This window comes from Crinia signifera, chromosome 3, assembly GCF_055691185.1.
Source record: "Crinia signifera chromosome 3, ASM5569118v1, whole genome shotgun sequence".
Lineage (NCBI taxonomy): Eukaryota > Metazoa > Chordata > Amphibia > Anura > Myobatrachidae > Crinia > Crinia signifera.
The window spans coordinates 168,619,859-168,643,274 of NC_139219.1; the positions used below are offsets into that span (position 1 = coordinate 168,619,859).

Genomic DNA, 23,416 nt, shown 5'->3' on the forward strand with positions numbered 1-23,416 from the left:
CCATGCTCCCGCACCAGCACAGGTGACAGAAGGTTTTTTTGGCTGGAGAGCTTGCCCCGGAGAGCTTGACTGCTTGTCCCTACCCTCCTGCCTGCCCCCTGCTTCAAGATATTTGTTATAGGCAGCAGTAGGCACCGCTTTTGGTGCCTCCAAAATCAATTTAAACACTAAAAAAATGTTTAATTATTAGATTAATATAAAGAAGATGCTTATAAAACCGAATACGTGTCACAAGTATCTTTGTTGTATTATTGAACTCATTAATGACAGGGGAGGCTATGAATTGCACTATGAATTGTTTTTTTTTTTTTTTTACACAAGTCACGTTTTCAAGCTAGGGAACAAAAATAAGTTGCAGTGAGCCAAGTTGTGTGAGTATGGTGGATGCGGCAACAAGTAATTGCGCAATTCATGCAATTTGGCTGCAACAATTCCAAATGAGGGAGCAGGCAGATTGTCGTGGGGGAAAAAAACTAACCTATGAATCAATCTGAAATTTGGGATGGCATTGTTCAAAAGATGACACGATAGTAATACCAATTTTCCTCAGCAACGCCACCGGTCTTTAAACACAGGTATTTATTGATCCACCCTTGTACATACACTTAGTTTTAATAAATAAATCATATTTTGATTGAATCTGTACACTTTTTTTTATAAAAATACTTTTCTGTCTAGTGCAAGTTTAATAATGATCGTCCTGAAAGCCGCTCATCTGCTGGTATAGCCAGCAGAAGAACGGCTTTCCCGGCGATGTTGCAGGAGTGCGCAGCAGCACTCACCACTCATCGCCGGGCCATACACACTGGGCGACTTTCAGCTCAAAGTCGCCCAGTGTGTATGGGCCTTAAATATATGCCAGTCATCTTCAGATAAAGCACCATGCTGTAATAGAAAAATATTGGGAAAATGCAGGGCAAATAAATCCCACAGGTTTAGACTTTTATACTTAATGATAAATACTTTTCTCATGGAGAAAAACTGGGTATATGGTGGGAGGAGCCTGGTCACTTTTAGAACTACAACTTAACTCAGGCTGTTTTCTATATCCAAATGGATGGTTCTAAAGCCAAATTCACAGAATACAGGGAATTGAGAAACACTGCACAAATCGTAAAAAAAAAAAACCACAAAAGGAAGAGAAATTGAATGGAATTAAAATGGTGTACAGACAAGGTTGTTCAGTGAACTTAATGGAATCGGATACATTTAAGCACAAATTTCCCATTTTTCCCCCTTTAATTATAACATACAGAAGTGTCCTCAAATGTCCATGCTGTTAGAAGCTAAGTATTGTGGTGTACACATAGGGGCATAGTGCAGCCCCAAAATTTGCTATTGTTAGCAGGAGCATGCTTACCTAGCACCACAGCTGCCTTCCAACTGAATAAATAATGAGTAGCATACTACTGCTATCCCCAATTATTACCCTGTGCCGGCTCACATAAACGGGCAGTGGTAGCACTGCTGCATACTGCTCCTGATGAAGCTGGGTGATTGACCCCGGAGAAATACGTTGAGCCAATATCTATTCAATTTCCACTGGACCAATATACACTTTGACTTTGCCATCTCCAACTATTTGCACCACCATTTCCGAAAGCTGATCCAAAGGCAACGACAGAACTGAAGGTTCATCCAGGTTTACCATCTACAGTATCTACCCTATGTGAAGCTACTACAACTATATCCTACCCCCTCCAAAGGGACTATGTCGGTTACCTGGTAAAAGATCATGTCGCTTATTTGATACTTGAGAAAGCCCTAATCCCTCACCATACCTTTATATATCCAGTGGTTATGTGTATGAGTATCTCATTTATATGAATTTATTTTTATTTATGAAAGTCCATATATTTTAGATATTCATTGTTATAATGTAGTGTTATTCATTTTTATTATAATTATTATTTTGTATAATTAAATCGGTACTTGTTTCCTAGCACGGCCACACTGATTTACATCGGGGTGGTCGTGTCGGAAAAATCGGGTCGATCGCATCGCATGCGATTTGGTCGCATGCGATGCGATCGACGCGACCGACCCGATTTAAGACCCGATTTTTTGATTGAATAAAATGTAAATTGGGTCCCTGGGACCCGATTTTACATTGGATTCAATGTAAAATATTCCCTAGACCCCCAAATTTAACGACGTAAACCCCACCCCACGATAGACGCGAACCCGAAGCGTGGCGAGCGCAGCGAGCCCGCGAGGGGCGGCGGTGCGCGTCCTCCGACCTTTTCATTCCCCTACTATCCACTAGGGCGTGGAGTGAGAATAGAATAGTGTGGCGAGCGCAGCGAGCCACCGAGCCCGAAGCGTGGCGAGCGCAGCGAGCCCCGCGAGGGGACGCGGATACCTGTGAAGCACGCGAAGGGACGCGTTTACCTGTGAAGGTATACCTGTGAAGGTATCCGTGTCCCCTCGCGGGGCTCGCTGTGCTCGCCACGCTTCGGGCTCGGTGGCTCGCTGCGCTCGCCACACTATTCTATTCTCACTCCACGCCCTAGTGGATAGTAGGGGAATGAAAAGGTCGGAAGACGCGCACCGCCGCCCCTCGCGGGCTCGCTGCGCTCGCCACGCTTCGGGTTGGCGTCTATCGTGGGGTGACGACGGGGACATCTATAATGTGAAATGGGTCATATTGGCCCATTTCACATTTTTCACATTTTCTCACGATTTCAATGTTAAAAAATATTTTAACATTGAAGCCTATAAAAAAATCGGGGGCATCGCGTCGGGACCAATGTTAATGGTCCCGACCGACGCGATGCCCCCGATATTTTACCTTTTCCGACACGATTTCAATGTTAACATTGAAGCCTATGGAAAAATCGGGGGCATCGCGTCGGTCGCGTCGGGACCATTGTTAATGGTCCCGACCGACGCGATGCCCCCGATATTGTGTCCTAGCCGGCAAAATGGACCTGATTTCAAAGGAAATCGGGTCCATCGTGTGGATCGTGTACCTTAACTTAAAGGTACACGATCCATAAGATTGTGGCCGTGCTAGGAAACAAGTACCATTAAATCTTTTATATTATAGAAGAAAACGTTCATCTTATATATTTTTTGGGTACTTGTGTAGTAAGTCAATGGCAGCCTAGCGTAGTGTCCCCGCGGCAGCCCTGCGTAGTCAGCGTGGTGTCCCTGTCAGGCAGCGTAGTCACTGTACTATCCCTGCGAGCTCCAGCGCTGTCCCCAGCATCCCGGGCAAGCCTCGTGAGCACCTCTCATACAGCGGCGGTAACCACCAGATCCTCGGCGGACGCCAGTGGAGAGGCGCTCCATCTCCCTAGGACGCACGAGCGTCTCATACGAAAGTGTGTCTCAGTAATTTGTGTGGCAGGGTATGGCAACCCTGCCCGTGTCCGCTTCAGGGAGACAGTCAGGGTTAGGAGTTCGGTGGCGAGTGTGTCTCGTGCAAAAAGGGGGGGTGCGGGCGCAAGTGCGGCTCATGCACAATAAAGGATGCATTTGCCAGTGCTCCATGTTACATACTGGGCAAATGCCTCTATTTAAAAACCCCACTATCCACGGCAGCCCAAAGCGTGGCAAAGGGACGTGGTATGCGTCCTCCTGACCGGTTCATACCCTCACTATCCACGTCAGCGCAGCATTGATTTTATAAAGTGTGGTGAGCACACGCAGAAAAATAGCCCGAAGCGTGGCAGGGGCCTTGGAATACACGTAAAGTAATCTGCAGGGCTCGCTGCACTCGCCACGTTTCAGGCTTGATTTCCACGTCTGCTCGTGGGGCTCGCTGCGCTCACCACACTTTATAAATCATCTCCCCACCGACATGTATAGTGGGGGTATGAAAAGGTCGGGAAGGACACGTACCGAGTCTGCTTGCCACGCTTTGGGCTGACGCGGATAGTGGGAGTGTTTCAGCAACACATTCACACCTGTCATGTCAGACAGGTTAAAAATGGTCAACGGTTCCCACACAATGTAATAAGCGCTGACACAATGCTGACTGACTACGCTAACTGCGTAAGCTCCGGTTAGGCGCGAACATACACACTGTCGCAGACACAAGCTGACAGTAAGCTATGGGAACACCACGCTAATGCTGACCGGGACACAACGCTGACTACGTAAGTGGCGCCGTGAAACTACACAAGTACCATTTTTTGTACTATATTCAGCCGGCGCTGGTACAGTTCTCTTGGCTTTTTCCAATATATTTGGGGCTGACAACCCCAGTACCAGCTGCCTGATAGTAGCGCACCTCTCACAACCACTCCTTTTTCTCCAGCTTTGAATGCTCGTTAACCTATTGAACTACTCATTATTAATAAGGCAAGGAGAGTCTTTCAGGCTAAGTCACTTTTGTAGTGATGGGAAATCTGGTTCATACTCTCCCGTACCCCTTGATTAGGCTTTCATTTATCAGGGTTTCCTACCTGACCCTCTCCTTCAGGAAGAAAATGCTCTGTTCCTGGACTTCCCTGGTAATGTATGATTGCCATCACCTGTGGGGAGCTAGGTAATTGATAAGAAAGGTGTTTCGTACTTGTTTGCTAGCACGGTGCCCAATTTTTTCAACTTATGGCATCTTATGCCATCGCATCGCATGCCATATATCTGCATACGATGCAATGCGATTTTTTATTGTATAAGCACCCTAATGGGTTACACCCTAATTACTTTACATGTATTCCGCGTCCCCTCGAGGGGCTCACCACGCTTCAGGCTCGGTGGCTTGCTGCGCTTGCCACACTGAATAAAATCAACTCCACGCCGATGTGGATAGTGGGGGTATGAAAAGGTCGGAGGACGCGTACCGCCGCCGCTCAATTCTGTCATTTATGAGTACCTCTCCTCTCAATTTGAAATAGCCACAACACTTACGAGTGGAAGTGAATGGAACTAGAAGAACTAGTCTAAATTATTACACACAGAGCAGGCATTTGTAATACTAGCTCATTGTAGGAGTTATAGTCTTGTTAGAATGATCATATATGTTTAATAAATCAGATTATTTTATATTTTAGAAACGCAGTAATTTATCCAGCAACCTTATAGTGACATGTTTATTGTTTGTCTTTGCAATAATATGCAATATTAATCCCATTGTGGTTACTAATTTAACTTCCATAATATGCAAGTAAAATACCCAAATTCAGAGTAATTTAATTAGTCACTTTTTCTGCTTTTAAAATACAGTAATTAGAAGAAAAACCTGTCCCTTTGCCCCAGTAACAGACCTTAGAGAGAGATAAAGTAGAGAGTTTGCAAAGTAACCAGTCAGCTTCTGTCATTTATCTTGCACAGTCTAAAATGTGACAGAAGCCGATTGGTTGCTAGGGACAACTGCTCCACTTTATGTATCATGAAGGTTCATACATATCCATCTTTGTCTTGTGGAGTAAACAGAGCTACAGTATGTAACATACAGCACCCAGCACTAGTTTCTTTGGTTGATTGGGAGTGTAGCTTGTGACCTAATATTCTGGGGGAAGGAAAGCAGGCAACCTAGTTCTGCTTCATACATACAATTCATATGCCTGAGCACAGCAGTGCCACACATGGTAGCTCAGAGGTAATGTACTACTGTCTCATAGGGCTGTATGAGCCAGGGATTACTTCAGGTATCTGTATGAATCTGTGAACTAACTGAACTACAGAACTATTTGCAGGACTCGTGAGTCACCACGACAATGTAGTTCATTTAGCTCTGCAGAGTCCACACCATGGGCAGTATTCAATGTGAAAAATTTGCCTTGTTTTATGGCGAGTTTGTGCTTTTCTCGCCTTGGATGGAGACTTTTGCTCTCAAAAAGCGAGCAACCCTATTCAATGTGCACTTCTCGCCGTCTTTCTGAGTGATTTTCGCCGTGTCTCTCCGTGTAGCAATTCTCCATCTTTTCATGGAGAAGTGGAATGTGAACTTTTTAAATAAAAGTTTTTTTGTTTTAATTTTGGTGTCCAAAAATCAGGAATTTTATTCTGTGAAGGGGCATGCTATTTTTATTCATGTGCTTATAGCACATGAATATATATTTTAATTAAAAAAAATATATATATATATATATATTTTTTTTTTTACACAGAGCTGCCAGCAGGGGGCCGGGAGCCGAGCCGCTTAGATATTCATATATTCACTTTACCCGATCATTACATATGCATGATCGGGAGCAGTGAATATACCCGGTCCCCTGCTGGCTCTGGGGGGGGGGGGCAGCTTGTGTTGCCTGGGTCCCGGGGAGTCCACCTCCCCCCCACATACGTTCTGGGGTAGGCAGGGAGACTTCAATCTCCCTGCCTGACACCGTCCCACGGCTCCCTGCCGCAGACGCTCCAACATTGAATACGGAGAGAGCGAGTGGCAGCCAGCCCTCCAAAACACAGCGAGTGTGCAGCGAATCCTAAACAGGATTCGCTGCACACGGCGAGATTACTCATTGAATACTGCCCCATGTCTGAGCTCAGCACTGCCATCTGTGGCAGCTGAGATTTACTGCCTCCTGTGTATTGCATGTCTGGCAATGTCTGCACTCTGCATGACAGCTGAATAATATTCCCTTTTACACCAAAAACCTGGGTCGCATCCTGGATTTTGGACCCAGCTTCTCCCCCCATGTGCACCCCAGCGTTTGGTCCCTTTTACACCGGCGGCGGCTACTCCTCCTGCACGCCCACAGGCATCCATCCGCTGCCGCTGCTGTCTGCGGATTACAGCAGAGGAGGCTGTGTGTGCCCCCATCCAACCTGCGGACGCTACGATCCACAGGTTGGGATTCCCCCCATTGATGTAAACGGGAGCCGGGTCGGATGACCCGGCGTACCCATCTACCCAGGTCCTATCCGCGTTCAACAGAAGTCCTGTGTAAAGGGACACAGTGTGACCCATTTACACAGGCGCTGACCCAGGATTTTGCAGCGGTGTAAAAGGGGTATTACAGGGCTGCTGCAGAAGCACCTACACAGGTCCCAGCAGAAGATATAGCACAGCAGTATGCTCAGGACCCAGTACTAGAAGCAGCAGCAAATGTTTGGACATCTGGACTAATAGTATAGTGATAGTATCACAAAAAGGTGAGCAGCATGACCACACACTCTCACTCACAGACACACCACAAATAGACTTTGGCTGGGCAGTGCATATTTTTATTTTAATTGATCTGTATTTGCTGGACTGTGTTGTACTTTTAACTGTAGAATCAGGAAGTAAAGATCCAGTAAATGAGCCTTATGGAGCTGCTGGGCTGGGCTCTGTCTGTCTGTGTGTGTGTGACACCTCCCACTTGCTTTACTTCCTGGTGAACTAAATGAACTAATCTTTGCAAGAGCAGTGAACTGAACGATTTAACTTAGTTCACTTTGGAGATTAGTTCATTTTGAACTAATCATTCATGAACTACTACACTTTTAACACAGTGCTTCAAAAGGGAAAACATTGTAGAAGTCCCTGAAAAAATGCCTGGACATTTGGGTTCAATCCCAATTTTCTGGATGTAAACAGATAGCCACAAGATCTTGACCTTAAAGAGGCAAGATGTGGGCCCTCTTCCAGTCCCTGTTGCAAGAAGAAAAGCAACCTGATGACTGCAGAAATTAAAGTTTATCATGTGGCTTCTCTTGCACTGAACCCAGAGACATGTCTTGTCTTCTTGTACCAATGCAGCCTCTCTCTTCTGGTATTAAACTGGACTCTTAACTAGAGGCTATTTTTGAAGAGAAAAATATTTGTAATTGTAGGCTACTTAAAATATTATTTGAGGTAGGGGTGTGTTCCCCAAAGCATATATATAAATGAATACATAATTCCAGAAACATAAAAGGCCAATAATTTAAATATTACCTTCATCAAGTGGCAATGGCAAATGCTCCAGGACCCCTGGTGTCCACCAAAATGTATAACTGGAAAACAGGAACAGTTTTTTGAGGCTTATTAGAGAGAATATATAACTAACTTTTGCAATACAAGGTTATTAGGAACATAGGGGGTTATTCTAGTTCACTCTGTCTGACAAAATCCTTCTTAGATGGACAAAACCATGTGCGCTGCTGCAGGGGGGCAGATGTAAAATGTGCAGAGAGAATTAGATTTGGGCAAGTTATTTTGTTTCTGTGCAGGGTAAATACTGGCTGCTTTATTTTTACACTGCAATATCGATTTCACTTTTAAGTAAAACCCCACCCAAATCTAACTCTCTGCACAAATTACATCTGCCCCACCTACAGTGCACATGGTTTTGTCCATCTAAGAAGGATTTTGTCAGAAAGAGTGAACCAAAATAACCCCCATAATGCCTATCACTTTGTGGCAGCCATTTGTAAAATAATGCAGTACTTAAACAAAAACATTACATTTTTGAAACATGATTCGTCTTGAGAAAGTTCCCAGCTGACTCCGGGTACGAAACGCGTTTACGTGGTTTCATTGCATGCTGCTGACTGGAAGCCCGCCTCAGACTTACTACAAAGCTGAAGTGCAGCGTCTTACATCTAACGCTGCCGGCCATCAGCTCTATTACCACCCGACCCTTCTCACTCTGCAGCTTGGACCTTTAATCCAGCCCCCTGTTGAACACAGTCATTTAATCTGCCGCTGAGATTTCAGAGTGCCGCTGTGGTCAGGACGGTGACTCCGTCACTGACTACACACGGACCGGACCGCGTGAATTACATCACCGCTGAAGCAGGCTATTAACAAAGGTGGAGATAAGCTTCTTTGCTACCAAACAACCGACATATGTTCACAAGGATTACCGCTGCAAAAGGGTGAGCATTACATCTGAGTGTGTGGGCACACAATAGAAATGCACCATTTACTGAGTCGGTATACAATATAGTTCTGAGCCGGACTAATACATTATTGTCCTCCTTCCATTGTCTTAATTAACGGACTCCAATTGGAATATATTTCCAAAAGTATTGCAAAAATCTTATTAAGAAATTGGGATCCCAGTTCAGCAGTTTAATTGATTATTTTATTAAATGTAATTAAATGTATTGTATATGTAATGTCATATGTTTTAAATATTTCTATATTTTCCTATAAACTTTACTAAACTAAACAGTGTGTCCATCATTCAATTTATCACAGCCTAAGTATAATCTCATTCATTACCATTTTTTAAAATTGCTACAAATTAATCAGCAGCGCATTACACCTTTTCCCCTGTCTCAGGGGTTTCTTTGTATTGTATTTTGTTCATTGTGAGTCTGGGCAGACTCATTAAGGTGTTTGCTGCAGCTGTTTATTAGTTAATTATTTTTATTACCAAGCGCCAGGCACTATAGCCCGGAGAGGCCCCCCAAAAAAACCTACTCCGGACTATAAATCCAAACCATTTTTGAAACATAGATCTTAAATCTGTACACACACACACACACTTCAGCGACATGCCCAAACACACAATGTGCTATGTATTTAGGATTTGTTAACTTTTTGTAGCAAATGAACTTGACTAAAGTCACAAATTAAGCATAAGGCTGCATAGCATGGGTCACTCATTTTGGACTAGACTTTTGCCTATTTAACCAGGACTCTGTACTTTTCCTCGAATCTTCTACCTTTTCTAAGTTTGCATCTTAGATAACTAAAGCTAATTTTGTCCTTTCTGTTATATAGTTATGTGTACACTCAATATCGTTAATGATGCAGGTTATTTGGTGCAAATTAAGGGACAAAACGGAAAAATGACATAACATTCACCTTAGACATCAATTGTATAATGGCCACCAATGTTACTTTTGATATTTGTAAACCAGACTAGGGGGCTGATTCAGAGGAGAACGATGCTGTAAACGTGAGTTCTTCTGTGCACACAGTGCTACTGCATATTTATGCTAATGCAGAAGTTGCTAGATATTGTATAGTGATGTCCACCATATGTGGCTGTAATATGCTTCTTGTGCACACACTTCCTATTGTTTCTCAGAATGCCTGACGCTACTCACTGCTGGCTGCGACACACCTGCGTCTCACTAGCTCACCCACCAGTTACTTCCCAGGATTGCCCACCGAAAAATCTTTCTCCCTGCATCCCATTTTTATCTGTGAAAGCTGTTGGAAAACCGCATGCGCAGACATCGTCCGCCATCAATACTGCGCCCACTTCTGAATTAGGCTCTAAATGACATACTGTAATAACTAAATGGATAGAACTCTATAATATCTAACATTTTTCTATTAATAACTTTTGGCATTATCAGTTTTGTTCATCTTTGCCCCAGCTATCATTATGCAAACAGTAACCTGGACTTTACAGCACCTGTCATTTCACTGTGCTATTATATCACAAAGAATCTGTCTGCATTTTGCAGGGAATATAAAACCAACTACCATTAAACTCTCAACACAGTCACAACAAAGAACAATAACAAAATGATTGCTCACAGTTACTGAATTATGTGACAAAACTGTGAATATGATATCAGAAAAACCTGTGAGCGCAGTGCTATCTGTCTAGTACAAAGATCCCATGTAACCTTCTGTTCTACAGTCTGATTGAATAGTCTGAAACTGATGGTAGTGTGTGCACTAAAAGCCACAGAAAAACGGAGACCATCAATTATTATTAGTTTAAGGCACCGTTCAGTTGAGTAGAAAAATCAAAATAATAGAAAGCTGGGAACAAAGAGAACGTACACTAAATAGCAAAGTCATCTTCATGACATACTAGAACAGGTTGCACTATACCTAAATATCAGAGAATACTACACAAGAAACAAAGCTGAGATTAGCACACATTTTGGTGTCATCTGCATAAAAATAACTAGCACAAACACAAACCAAGAGCTGAATGTAATAGGGTGTGAGTTCAGTTGTGGGAATGACTTTGCACAGTTTGAAGGTGACAAATGGGGTTTTTGGGGGTCAATCGCACAAGACATGTAAGAGTTTAAATGTTCTTTTGAAACTGTAGGCCCCCTGCTAGATATGGATCATAGATATAGATAGAAATGCAGGGGTGTGCGCTACCACGGACAACAATAATTGATTATGGTTTGAGGACAGGGTATAGTTTGTCACGTTGTGGTGCACCAAGAGAGAAAACGACACTTTAAAATATAACTTTTATTAGGTCTATATTAAAAACTGCGAAATATAGCAAACTACATTTAACATAGAACAAAGACAAAGTGAATAAGTGCAATATAAAAAATGCATGTGCGGTGCCTTCATGCGCTATCTAATTTGTTTCTACTTTCTCATGAGAGCAGTGTGTGCTACTATGTGTCTATCCCTTTATTAATATGGGCTGGATTGCCTCAAAATTCTATATGTGGGAGACAAAGTATACATATCAATTAAAGTTTTTATATCAAGGATCAGATCTGTGTCTCTATATAGGTGGATCCTACAGACCTGTTAATCCGGTCTGTATTTGGTATCCAAAGCATATACATGGGTGTCACGGTGTCAGTTTTTTCAGTCGGATTTAAAAGTGAGATTTTACTTGTTGAATGCTGGATTGCTGTGGCCCAGAGATAAGTTTATATTAAAGATGACAATAATATGAAGTCTTTCTCCACTTGTGTGTGTGTGTGTCGTTTTTTGATGTTTTAAACACTGTTGCAATTGCCTAATACCCCTTTCGCACTTTTAAAACGGTATAATGCCATTTTTTTCCATTTTAAAACGTTTAAGGCTGCCAGGTTTAAATGGACGGCATCTGTTTGAAATTGAAAAAAGTTTTTTAATATAGACCCAATAAAAGGTATATTTTAAAGTGATGTTTTCTCTCTGGGTGCACCAAAAAGTGACAAACTATACCCTGTCCTCAAACCATAAACCGTTTGAAGGTGTCAAGATTTCAGGGCACCATGTAACCTGCATGCCACTTTATGTGACATTACACACTGGAAAACTCTGAAAGACTCTGACCAACCGGAATGCAAGTGTCATAATGTGAGTTGCTCAGTTTAAAGAAAGTCAGTAATTGGCACCCAAAAGTCGCTTAAGTTGTAACTAACAGCCCCTATATAAGTCTCACTTCAGTCTTTTTTGCCTTTGATACAGTAGGTTTGGGAATGAGTGTAGTGTGTTATTGCTAGTGAGTTTTGCTCTGCTACAGAGGTAAATATCCCCCTGCATGACAGTGAGGATAGTATTTGGCAGCTGGAGGAGACACGTGCGGAGGAGAGCCAGGGGAAAATGAGGTGATGGTCACCCAGTGTGATAGTAAGGAGAATAGTACTGAGGAGCTGGAGAAAAAACATAGGAAGGAGAGCCAGGGGGAGAAGGGGGAGGTATTGATGGTCAGCCAGCATGATAGTGGGGATAGTATTAAAGAGCAGGAGGAGGCACATTAGGAGGAGAGCCAGTAGAAGGAGGAGGTGGTGATGGTCACCCAGAATGACAATGAGGATAGAACTGAGGAGCAGGAGGAGACACATGAGGTTAATGCTGGCAGCTCATGCCACAGTGAAGTGGGCAAAGACAAGAAACGGTACTTGTTTCCTAGAACGGCCACACCGATTTTGATCGGGTCGGTCGCATCGCGTCGATCGCATCGCATGCGACCAAATCGCATGCGATGCGACCGACGCGATGGCCCCGATTTTTACATTGACTGAAATGTGAATATGGTCCCTGGGACCCTATTTTACATTGGATTCAATGTAAAATTCTCCCCAGACCCCAATTTTAACCCCCTCAACGGCACCCCACGATTGACGCCAACCCGAAGCGTGGCGAGGGGCGGCGGTACGCGTCCTCCGACCTTTTCATACCCCTACTATCCACGTCGGCGGGGAGAATATAAAGTGTGGCGAGCGCAGCGAGCCACCGAGCCCGAAGCGTGGCGAGCGTAGCGCGACCCGCGAGGGGACATGGATAACTTCACAGGTATACGTGTCCGCTCGCCACGCTTCAGGCTCGGTGGCTCGCTGCGCTCGCCACACTTTATATTCTCAACTCCACGCCGACGTGGATAGTAGGGGAATGAAAAGGTCGGAGGACGTGTACCGCTACGCTCGCCACGTTTCGGGTTGGCGTCAATCGTGGAGTGACGTTCACAATGGGGGGGCATATACAATGAGAAATGGCCCATATTGGGCCATTTCCCATTTTTTCACGGATTACAATGTTAAAAATATTTTAACATTGAACCCTATGGCAAAATCGGGTCCATCGCGTCGGTCGCGTCGCGTGCCATGTTAATGCACCCGACCGACGCGATGGACCCGATTTTGCCTTTGCCGGCAAAATGGACCTGATTTCAAAGGAAATCGGGTCCATCGGGGGTAATCGTGTACCTTAAGTTAAGGTACACGATTACCCCCGATTGTGGCCGTTCTAGGAAACAAGTACCCAAGAAACATTTTAATGATATGAAGCAGATTCTAAAGACTAAGATGGCAGAGGAGCTGCACAAGGTGTGTAGGACAGATGTTGGACGGTACTGAGGAGATGAGCCAGGAGGAGGAGTACGATTCTGACCCAGCTGTTTCTGCCCCTGGGAAGACAGGTACCGGCAGAAATGTGACTTTTTCGTACAACAAGAATTACAGACTCATCCATGCCATGGTGCAAGTATGTCCATGCCTCTTGGGTTCTCAGACACATAAGAACACTGCAACCCAACAAACAAACAAACTTGGAAGCTTGTCACAAGATTAACGCGGTCTGCTACTGGCGCTGTGAAGTGGGCAATGTCATGAAGAATGGTGTGAAGTGGTTGCTAAAAGCAAAGATGGAGGAGGTACACAAGTGACGCAGGACAGTGGGTGGATTAGCAGCTCCCGTAAATTATACAAACTACAAGTAGCAGCTGAAACAAGTATTCAGTAAGAAATTCTGCCTGGCACCTATGTCAAGGACATCGACCACCCCCTATCCTAAAAGTGTTCTGGTAAGTAAACAGACATCCCACTTTTAACTGTACCAACCTAAATCAGTGTGAAATGTACCTTTTGCAACCTCTTTAAAGACAACATTTTTTGAGAGGTATATTAATTCATAGATTACATTTTAACAGCAGTGTCTATAAATAGATATACATTTTGATTTTATTAACCAATATAGTATTAAATGAAAATTCAATCTAAAAGAAAGTATGCATTAAAAGTCACTGTTATTTAAATGTAATAAAAAATGCACACATACAGTTGAAGGGGTTAAGTTTCAGATTCATAATTCTGTAGAAGTGATCCCTTCCATTGGATTAGTGTGAGCCAACCTAGCAGAGTAAGGGCATTTGTTAAAGGTCTCAGTGTGCATTCTAAAACCACCAAACAGTATAGTTTTTTAGGTGGGTGACACAGAGCTGCACCGATGCATTGTTTGTTAGATGTGTGTGCTACATTATAATAGGAATGAGGATTGATTGTATGTGTGTTTCTGTGGCTAATATAAAAAATGTAATCCCTTATATTTTATGTAGATTTTACATTTTATTAAACTTGCAGTAGGGATGCCGGTGGTCAGAATACCAATGCCTGTATCCCGATGCAGAGAATCCAAACCTTCCGCTTGCCCCCCTAGCCTCTCCCCGCAGCCTAACCCTCCCCACTAGTGCCTAACCACAACCCTTGTACCCCACTGCATAAAGCTAACACCCCCACCCCACAGCCTAGCCTTAAGTCCCCCCACAAGTGCCAACCAGAATCTACTGTGGATTCGGCATGAAAAGCCGGCGGTCGGGATCCCGGCGTTCAAAATCCCGACGCCGGAATCCCGAACGCCGAAATCCCGACAAGGGGGGGACGTGGATCTCCCCCCCTTGTGGGCTCGTTGCGCTCGCCACGCAGCGGACCCGGTGCCTCGCTACGCTCGGCACACTAATTTATTCTCCCTCCGAGGGTGTCGTGGACACCCACGGGGGGGAGAAAGTGTCGGGATTTCGGCGCCAAGCCCCTATATTTTTGGAGCTCACTTTCCTTATTTTGAATATAGGGGGGGGGGGGCTGCTTCTCTTTCTGACAAGGGGCACCAATGTGTCTATGGAGTCACATTTGGACATTGAGAAAACAAAACAACCATAGTATCTGGACTAAAAATAAGGGTACAAGTCACTTTCATAAATTAAGGTAGTGAAAGCAGCAGACCCTATCAGTACAGCATTTGGATCTCACATTTTTTTATTTAAGAAATAGATAGACAATTCAATCCTTATTTTTACAAATGCATTCCAAGGTAAAACAAACCTCAGTATTACACAAGTGTGCTTTAGATTGCTGGCCAAAGAGTGCAGTAATCCCAAATGATATCAAATCAATTGCCTTAACATAATGTATAATTGCTACCTGCTGAGGAGGTTGAGTAAAACTTCAATACAATGTGTATTCTCTAGAGATAGCCTACTCCATGAAACGTCTACTGTGTGTGTCAACTAATAAATCATTTCCAGTTGCTGTGGCTTCTAATGTTGCACATATTATAAATAATGGAACAGTATTAAACATATAGCTAATGGTATTGTTTGATGTTTGTGTTATATACCAGTCATTGCTAATTACAAGGATATTAAAAGTTACTGAGTAGTTCTGCAATCAACTAAAAAGAACACACAAATTATTTCTCATGGTACCAAATGAGCTGCATATTTCATTGCAGTTGGCTGCATTAAGAAGTCTCTGAGATGTATATCGTCAAGTCTGTACGATCAATATCATTAAAGATGTGCACGGCCGCTGTTCGTTAACACCCCCCCTTTTGCCTGAACATGCACCTTAATCTGACGGACAATATTGTCAGCGACTGCATTTATCCAGCAAGAGACAGGTGATCGAGAACGTTATCCGTCAGTGTGTATGCACTATATAATTCTGCTTCATAGTTAACTATATTGGCAGCCACGGGAATTTTGCCCACTGTGCACCCAGTTTGACATTGAGAGGACTCTCTCTTGTATATATTTGTGCTGTGCATGATCAGGAAATGGTTGCAAGTATAGGCGGTGCAGAGGCAGATGCATTTTCATCAATCAATTACAACCAAGGAGGGGGACATGGGTTCTATTACAGCATCTCAAGTAGGTAAAGTTCATGAACTGTGTGTTGACATAACCGTGGCCTAGCTAGAGTTGCATGTAAAAAATAAATATACCAGTTTGGATACATATATTTTAAAAGTAGTACAAGGCAAATGCAAGTCCACATTTGGCTGAATATACACAATGCTCTAAATGTAATGGCAGAATCTGAGGAATCTCTTCAAAAAGGGAATAAAAAAAATAAATAAAAAAAAACGATAACATTAATAACATTCCCCTTTTAAAATGAGGACTGATAAGTCATAAAAAAAATCCTGTGAGAGACACTTACTGTATTACATTTGGACCCTCCTCTGTCCCACTCCAGTATACCCATTTTTCAACACCAACACCCAGAGTTTAATTTGTATATGTACTATATACTACTGTTCACATGATAATTACAGGAAATGAGCGCAGCATTACCTTTTCTTTGAGTAAAGGAGTTTCATTGTATTTTTATGATGCAAATAAAAGTCAGTAGGTAGTTCCCAAAGATGAGATTTTCCTTCAGCTGGCTTGAAGACCCCCAGAAAGAGATTGATCGCATCTTGCCTGTCTGCATCTAAATAAAATAAAGTAAACTCTACTTATTAAAAAAAAAAAAAAAAGAACATCCACAGAATACCACTGTTTGTGCAAATTTGTACTGCAGCTATAATATTGGAATATACCATTAAATAAGCGAGTAAATCTCGTGGGGGCTTACAAATTGTAGATTGTACGTTTTCACAAGCAGAGCCTTACGTGTTTTTCACTCCCTCGCTTCTGCCATCATCCCCCACTACCGCTTCTCATGGCACCAAATCTTTGGATTCATAAGCTGGGGCTAATTCTGTGGGTATTCTGACTGCATATACTGTAAAACAATGTTTACATAGCTAGTATATTATTTACTGAAATGTTTTGCAAGGTGACTCTTTTGTATGCACTGTTTATGGTTGTGTATTTGGAAGGTACTGCATAACTCTTGTGGCGCCATATAAAAATGTATAATAATATCATTTGGAGAGTTGCCCTAGGACCTTATTCTGTTATTCTGGTTGACGCCCGCACGGCTGCTTGCCCCCCCCCCCCCTCTCACACGCCGCGATCCCCCGCAGGCATGCGATTTGATGTTTTGCATAAACATCCATTCACAGCTTGCTTGCGCGGAGGAAATAATTTGATGGTCGACAACCATCGAATGATTTCTACAGCCCTCACAGACCTAAGATACCTCTGGGGTGTCTTAGGTCTGCGGGTGTCCTGTGTGAAAAGCGGGTGGGCAGCTGACATCAGCTGTCCACCCCCTGCACTATTTCCAAATTTCCATGGGAACACCTATGAAATGCTGGGCGCTCCCAACGACACAACTGCCCGCTGCCCGCCTGCAGTGCTGTGTGCGAGTGGCCAGCGAATAATCAATAATAATCATCAAGCAGCAGGACATGCGCATAACGGTTTATGCATATGTGTTGTTGCGCACCATCACTCCCAGTAGAAGCCTGGAGAGGATTCGGTCTGCATCACTTTTGGGGGGGGGGGAAGGGGGGGGGGGGGGCGCGGGCATGATGTAAACATCAAGCCCTTTAGTATGGCAAATCCCTCAATTTGTGGGTCTTCTGGGAGGATTGCCCACCTTTCCGATGGGCCGTTAGGGGGATCCAAATTCCCAGACCCTCCCGGCCAATCAGAGATGCTAGGCAACCCTAGGGTGTTGCAGTGAAATTAGCTTGCAAAATAATTTGTAACTCACTTTAAAGTGAGTGCTTTGCTACGGTAATTGACAGCCAATGAGAAACATTAGTACAGCGGAATTACTATACGTTATGCCATGCAACATAGTTCATGCAAATATTTTCAGTCTCTATCTTTTGGAGTTTAATTTCTGTGTAATTCAATAGAAAACAGCAAACAAAAAAAAAGTTTGGATTAACATTTTATTCTGCACTAAATGCCTGATTCAAACCCGTATGCAAATCTGTCAAAATTGCTATTTGACGATTTTCACAGCTGTGCTCATGGCGACGAAGCATATTCTGGGAGCAGCCCACACAATGCAGGATTAAAAGCAAACACAATTACATTTTCAATGCAAAAGCAATAAATGCAGTATATTACCGTAAACATGAATATGAATTTTGGTAAATAAAATTCTAAGCACTTAAGGAACATATATTCACCTTTAGCTGGTTTGCATGTTAAAAAACAGCTTGGCAGGAGAGAATTACATTTTCACACACAGCTGAAAAAGAAGTGGCTGTTGCCACAGCAGATCTTGCAGACTGTTAGACGCTGACTAAACAAATCAATGACAGATATTTTCACCTTCTCATATTGCGCACTATTGACATCACCATGATGTCGTCATACAGAAAACTGCTAACACCAAGCACACTTTTCAGTTCCATTTTTAAAAATTACATAAAAAAGTACCATTACAAGAATGATCATAAAACGGCATAACTTTCTGATCGCTGTTATATGTATATTTATTCAGGGCATGGGACTTTCATAGGTATACTTGGGCAAACATATAGAGCACCACCATTGCAAGATATGTACTTCTTTAGTGATTTTGAGCACCACAGGAAATTTCCATAGCTGCTGCTAACCTTATCTCCAAGTGCTAGGAGGAACCAAAAGGATAGTAAAAATATATTCAGCTGCAGTACTAAAACACCTGTAGCCCAGTGCAGCCACACCCACTTTTCAAACCATGTCTTCTCAAGTTAAAATTACCCACAATTTATCCATGCCCTGGAATACAGTGACAACATTGGAGCTGTGCTTAACATTCAAATTTGAATTTACATATTTTACTTTTTTTTTTTACTGTAGGGAGGCTGATACCTGCAGGTATTAGTATGATCAGCAATTGTCATACTTCTCATCAGCTGTGGTCTGTTTTGGGTAGGGAGGCTTCTGCTCCCCATGCCCAGACAGGAGGAACCGAGAAGACAGCCAGGCCCAGCAATGGATCTGGCAGGTGCTGGGACTGGTGCATGAACACAAGCGTCAGCTTGAATTCGCATGTGCAAAACCCTGGATTCTATAGACTGCATTGGCTGTAGCCCATATAAACTAGGTAGGACTGCAGAAAAGGCAAGGAGAAGCTTCCTACTGGAAGCCAGCTCTCTTCTAGTTGCAGCCCGGTCTGGCAGTCCCAAAAGGAAGGAAACAGTTCACAATAGGACTGCCCTATCTGGTGACTGGCAGGTATGATATCCATGTGCATACCTGTATGTTAGGTAATATAGATTGTAAGCTTCACTGGGGCAGGGACTGATGTGCATGTTCAAATATTCTCTGTAAAGCGATGCGGAATAGGTGTGCGCTATATAAAAAAACAATAATAAATAAATACATTTACAATAACAAGTACAATAACAAGTTACTGCCAGTCACAGTTATGGCTATTTTACACACTCCGGCTCCTGCCGGGCGGCGAAAACCCGCACGGCCAAAAGCCCTATTGTGTCCATTTACACGGGCTGTGGCCATTCAACTGGTGTGTGCTGCACGGCTTCATGGTCGTACGGGTTTTCGCCGCCTGGCAGGAGCCAGAGTGTGTGAAATAGCCCTTAAGCCAGTGCTTTCACAGATCAGCTGAGTTCATGGACGTGGCAGATTTTACTGGGGAGGCGGCATTCCAGCAGCCTATAAGTAAAATCGGCTACTGCTTCCTACTCCATCATTGTGAAATGAACACTAAGCTATAAAAACCAGTGCAACAGTGTCCTGATTGTTAAAACACCTGCTGGTTATAGGTATGACATTGCTTTAGTAAGCAAACTATGAAGTGGACAAAATAGATGATATTTCCATATAGTGCATAATGCACAGCATGTTTTACTGTGTGAATCAAATACTGTATGTGATTTACACAAGTGTGGATTAAGATATTGAGTATACAGTCAATAGGCTGACAGTCAATAGGTTTGTCATGGTAAAAACTTTTATAGTTAAATGGTCAACCGTAACTTCGGTCAATAAGGCCAACAGGTCAGCCTCCTCTTGTTGCCTAACTCTAACAGTACCCTTTCACAGCTTATCCCTATATCTCTGCCAAGTGCCTAATTCTAACACCCCAAGTGCATAAACATTACCCTACAATTTTCTGTGTCGACAATTTGCACAATAGCATGTTGGACATGTCGACCTTTTAAACCTGTCAACATAATCCAGGTCGACCAAATGTCTGTGGAGCATTTGACCCCATCAATAATCTGGTGTCAACCTACTTACTGTCCATCTATTCACTTACGAGGATACCCTATACACATACAAAGAGTGGTGATATGAAAGGTGATATCCAGTCTTCGTATATAAAAAAGCAGTTGAGGACTGGGGTATTACCTGAAAAGGCATTACTGTAGTATCTAGAGAGGGTCTGCATAATATCTTTAGAATGCTGGGTCCAAGGTGCAATCTTCCTGTAAGTTTTGACTCTGTGAACAAGCTGGGAACCACCATATTGTAGAGACAATGTGTCACCATGATCCTCATATAGTTCTTCAAATAATCTGCAGAACATAAAGAATGCATCATTTTCACAAAGGCTGAATTTCCAAAATGAAGCTAGATTAAAAAATGCATAATGCTAACACTACTGTATGTAATGAGTCAGGCCCTATTGCACCAGAAAGGCAAACATAGTTATACGCATGGAAAACTAGAATCGTTTAGCCATTCCAAAGAGAGCGATGCATTGATTATGAATAAATTAAATTTGAACAATTTTGGATCAACAATACAACATTTCAGAGATACTGAAGATTATAAACACGTGACAGAGAGAACATTGACACAAAGGAATAGGATAGAAAAACCAAATAGAATTAATAATTTCATATTAAACATAATCTAGAAAGAACCAATTCTGTCTTTAGACTGGGCAATGTAGAAACCAATCTGAGGAGTCGAGAAGGGTTCTCAGATCAAAAACCCACCCGCCAATTCAGACAAAGGGAGTACACAAAGAAAGAATATACACAAATCCCAAATACAGATTTAGGAGCAGGACCTAAAGCAGGGTTGGGGAACCTCAGGCCCGGGGGCCGTATGCGGCCCCCGTAGCCAGTCTGAGTGGCCCGCCCGCCCACCCACCCGGCGGTTTTGCCGGGAGTCAAGTACATTGGAATTCTCACGAGAGGTCGGTAGTTCTCGCAAGATTCAGCAGCAGGAGACTGTCAGTCCTATTCAGAAGCAGCCGCTTCTGAAAGGACTGAAAGTTTTTTACACGTGCCCCTGAAGGATTTTTTTCCCCATACAAACAGCCCTTTGCACAAAAAAGGTTCCCCACCCCTGACCTAAAGAAAGAACCAATCACCACCATGCTGCTTGGTGAGCTGGATAAACTACCTGAGATTTTGCACGGTCAATCTGCACTTCTGAAATAATCCTAACTCATTCGATATCGTTTTGCAATCTTTATCTGCATCTTCTGATCTTCCCTGCTGCAGGGGAGATCAGAAGATGCAGCTAAATAACAGGAATTATGGTCTTACCTTTTAATTCTGTTTTTCTGAAGCCATGATGGATCACTGTTACCATAGGATATGGTAGCAGTGAGGAGTTAAACTTCTAAGAGTGCAGACTCCTCTGCCGAATGCCGCATCAGCAGAGGCGAAAGAATCAAAACTGTAAAATCAGATAAATGTATGTACAGAAGACCAGGTACTGTAGCTGCTCTGCAAATCTGCTCCACAGAAGCACCCCAGCCCGCCGCCCAGAATGCTGCTACCGAGCAAGTAGAATGGGCTCTAATGGAGACTGGAACAGGATTACCAGAGAAAAGGCTTGATGAATAGCCATTCTGATCCATCGTGCAAAGGACTGTTTAGAGACTGGAAACCCCTCTCTTTCATTTATTATAAAGAATAAACAAAGAATCCATTTTACAGAGAAAACATCTTAAGTAACTCAATCTGAATCCTCGGAAGAAGAACCTGAAGGCAAAAAAGCGGGGACAACAATCTCCGGATTTAAGTGGAACCTAGATACCACCTTAGGGAGATAGTCCAAATGAGTAAGGAATACCTCCCTGTCTTTGTGGAAAACCAGAAAAGGTGCCTTAACTGCCAGGGCCGAAACTCTCTGAACCAAAGCGATGGCAAGGAGAAAAACATTCACGTCAATCAATGCAAAGAGGCCTCCAACCAAGGCTTAAACGGAGCCTTCGGTAAAGCCTTGAGAACAACAAATCAAATCAAGTCCCAAGGGTGACATGGGGAAACATAAGGAGGCTGCACGTGTAAAACACCCTTCTTAACCGCAGAAGACTGAGCAACTCTCTTTTGAAATAGAACAGACAAAGCAGATAACTGGACATTTAAGGATGCCAGACGCAATCCTGTTCAACAACCTTGACAAAGAATATTGCCTAGGAGACAAATGACGCGTTAGACACCATGCAAAATAAGTCCGATACACCCTGTGGTAAACTTTAACTGTAGATGGTTTACAAGCAGAAATCATAGTATGAATAACCAGGTCTGAAAAAACTCTAGCCTTTAAGACGGACCACTCAACTGCCATGCCATCAAATTCAGACAGGGAAGGTCTGGATGAAGACAGGGGCCTTGCGTGAGTAAGTCTGGCCATAGAGATTCTTGATATCTGCAAATCTTGCTCGCTTTGGCCAGTTGAGTACAAGCAGAATGGCTATTACCCTTTCCACCTGAATCTTTTGAAGAACCCGCTGAAGCAGGGCAATCGGAGGAAAGAGATACACCGTTTGAAACGGCCACAGAACCGCCAGTGCATTTATAAAAAATGCACCCTGGTCTCTTGTGCGTGCTCCGTAACAAGGAAGCCGTGAGGCAACAGGTCGATCTAAGGCCGACACCACCGCACCACCATATGGTGAAATACCTGTGGCTGGAGGGACCACTCTGATGAGTGGACATTCTACCTGCTCAAGAAATCGGCCTCCCAGTTGAGAGGCACAGAATGTACGCAGCCGAGACTGAGAGAAGAAACTTTTCCACCCAGTAAAGGACCTGGGACACCTTGAGCATTGCTGCCCGACTGAGGGTGCCCCCCTGGTGGTTGATGTATGTCACCACAGTGGCATTGTCGAATTGCACCTTCATTGCACGGTGATACAGAAGAGTTCTGCTCAGTTCAAGAGGAACTGCAGGTTCAGACTCCTTGAAGTGTCATGAAGATCCCTCGTAACATGAGAATGTTTATTGTCAGCTTCTTTTCTGCCCCTAACCAATGGCCCTGAAAAGAATGGGACTCCACCACTGCCCACAGCCCCTGAGGCTGGTGTTCATTGTGAGAATCACCCAGTGGATGATGAGAAAGAATCTCCACTGCCTCAAGTGTTTGGAGTTCAGCCACCAAAGAAGAGACAGGCGGGTGTCTCTGGATATCACCAGGAACTGGGACTTCAGGCGTAGGGGAGAATGATCCCAACAACGAAGGACCTCCAATTGTAATGGACGAGAGTGCCATTGGGCATACTGCACCACTTCGAAGCCGACCAC

At 43.5% G+C, this 23,416-nt stretch overlaps 1 protein-coding gene across 2 annotated transcripts in view; it reads right to left on the bottom strand.

Annotated features, from left to right (window-relative positions):
- FIG4 (FIG4 phosphoinositide 5-phosphatase) overlaps positions 1-23,416 on the bottom strand; it is a 330,801-nt gene that overhangs the window by 181,337 nt on the left and 126,048 nt on the right. For both annotated transcript variants that reach the window (XM_083176914.1, XM_083176913.1), the window contains exons 16-18: positions 20,280-20,446; positions 16,365-16,503; positions 7,814-7,872 (exon numbers count right to left, since the gene is read on the bottom strand). In XM_083176914.1, coding sequence (XP_083033040.1) covers positions 7,814-7,872; positions 16,365-16,503; positions 20,280-20,446 — 365 coding nt within the window. The remainder of the gene's footprint in view (positions 1-7,813; positions 7,873-16,364; positions 16,504-20,279; positions 20,447-23,416) is intronic.